Source organism: Salvelinus alpinus, chromosome 13 (genome assembly GCF_045679555.1).
Source record: "Salvelinus alpinus chromosome 13, SLU_Salpinus.1, whole genome shotgun sequence".
Taxonomy (NCBI): domain Eukaryota; kingdom Metazoa; phylum Chordata; class Actinopteri; order Salmoniformes; family Salmonidae; genus Salvelinus; species Salvelinus alpinus.
The window spans coordinates 57,442,481-57,444,561 of record NC_092098.1 but is presented as its reverse complement, the minus strand read 5'-3'; the positions used below and the strand labels follow the sequence as shown (position 1 = coordinate 57,444,561).

Genomic DNA, 2,081 nt, shown 5'->3' with positions numbered 1-2,081 from the left:
ATTTAGATGTACTGTAGTACTATACAGTATTTAGATGTACTGTAGTACTATACAGTATTCAGATGTACTGTAGTACTATACACTATTCATATGTACAGTACTATACAGTATTTAGATGTACTGTAGTACTATACAGTATTCAGATGTACTGTAGTACTATACAGTATTCAGATGTACTGTAGTACTATACAGTATTCAGATGTACTGTAGTACTATACAGTATTCAGATGTACTGTAGTACTATACAGTATTCAGATGTACTGTAGTACTATACAGTATTCAGATGTACTGTAGTACTATACAGTATTCAGATGTCCTGTAGTACTATACAGGCTGTGTCTGTTTAAACGTCCAGCTATTCAGTTTCTATTCTCTTTTAACAAGTGGTGGTCCAGGCCCAGAGTTAGCCTGTGTCTGTAAACTCCCAGCCCACAGTTTCTCTCTGATAGAATGACCACTGTGTTCTGTCCTCTCTCCCCAGAGGGTTTCTGGGTAAGATGATGATGTCAGTGAAAGCCAGTGTGTTCTTGCTGGTGCTCTACTTTACCACACAGATCTCAGGTGAGACTGACCTCTAATCTTTCACCACTGATCTTTCAACATCTGACCTTTGACCTGTCACCTCTCCACCTCTCACCGCTCCAAACTCTCTTCTTTCCCTTTTATCATTCACCTCTCAGCCTCAGGTGACTCTACACTCTACACCTCAGTCATAACCCTCTCCCTCCCCCCCTCTCTCCCCTCTTCCCTCCGTCCATCCCTCCCTTCCCATCTCCCTCCCCCCTCTCTCCTCTTCCCTCCGTCCATCCCTCCCTTCCCCTCTCCCTCCCCCCTCTCTCCTCTTCCCTCCGTCCATCCCTCCCTTCCCCTCTCCCTCCCTCTCTCTCCTCTTCCCTCCGTCCATCCCTCCCTTCCCCTCTCCCTCCCTCTCTCTCCTCTTCCCTCCGTCAATCCCTCCCTTCCCCTCTCCCTCCCTCCCTCTCTCTCCTCTTCCCTCCGTCCATCCCTCCCTTCCCCTCTCCCTCCCTCTCTCTCCTCTTCCCTCCGTCCATCCCTCCCTTCCCCTCTCCCTCCTCCCTCTCTCTCCTCTTCCCTCCGTCCATCCCTCCCTTCCCCTCTCTCTCCCTCTCTCTCCTCTTCCCTCCGTCCATCCCTCCCTTCCCCTCTCCCTCCCCCCTCTCTCTCCTCGTCCCTCCATTCATCCTTCCCTTTCCCTCTCCCTCCCCCACTCTCTCCTCTTCCCTCCATCTATCCCTCCCTACCTCCCCCTCTCTCTCCCTTCACCTCCCCCTCCCCCTACATCCCTCCCTCCCCCTTCCCCTTTGTCCTTCCTTCTCTTTCCTTCCCTCCCGCCCCCTCTCCCTCCCTCCCTCTCTCTCCTCTTCCCTCCGTCAATCCCTCCCTTCCCCTCACCCTCCCTCTCTCTCCTCTTCCCTCCGTCCATCCCTCCCTTCCCCTCTCCCTCCCCCCTCTCTCTCCTCTTCCCTCCGTCAATCCCTCCCTTCCCCTCTCCCTCCCTCCCTCTCTCCTCTTCCCTCCGTCCATCCCTCCCTTCCCCTCTCCCTCCCTCTCTCTCCTCTTCCCTCCGTCCATCCCTCCCTTCCCCTCTCCCTCCCCCCTCTCTCTCCTCGTCCCTCCATCCATCCATCCTTCCCTTTCCCTTTCCCTCTCCCTCCCCCCTCTCTCTCCTCTTCCCTCCATCTATCCCTCCCTACCTCCCCCTCTCTCTCCCTTCACCTCCCCCTCCCCCTCCATCTCTCCCTCCATCCCTCCATCTGACCCCCCCTCCATCTCTCCCTCCCCCTTCCCCTCTGTCCTTCCATCTCTTTCCCTCCCTCCCTCCCTCCCTCCCTCCCTCCCTCCCCCCCTCCCTCCCTCCCTCCCTCCCTCCCTCCCTCCCTCCCTCCCTCCCTCCCTCCCTCCACCTCCACCTCCCCCTCCATCTGACCCCCCCCTCCCTCCCTCCCTCCCTCTCTCCCCTCCCTCCCTCCCTCCCTCCCTCCCTCCCCCTCTTCCCCCTCTCTCCCCTCCCTCCCCAGGATTAGAGGTGAAGTCAGTTCCAGAAGTCAGTGGAGGGTTTG

The 2,081-nt window shown here is 56.4% G+C and overlaps 1 protein-coding gene across 1 annotated transcript in view; it reads left to right on the top strand.

Moving 5' to 3' along the window:
- Positions 1 to 484: 484 nt before the first annotated feature.
- tmigd1 (transmembrane and immunoglobulin domain containing 1) overlaps positions 485 to 2,081 on the top strand; it is a 4,657-nt gene continuing 3,060 nt past the window's right edge. The window contains exons 1-2 of the mRNA XM_071337306.1: positions 485 to 561; positions 2,040 to 2,081. The exon at positions 2,040 to 2,081 is cut by the window's right edge and continues 231 nt beyond it. Coding sequence (XP_071193407.1) covers positions 498 to 561; positions 2,040 to 2,081 — 106 coding nt within the window. The 5' untranslated portion in view covers positions 485 to 497. The remainder of the gene's footprint in view (positions 562 to 2,039) is intronic.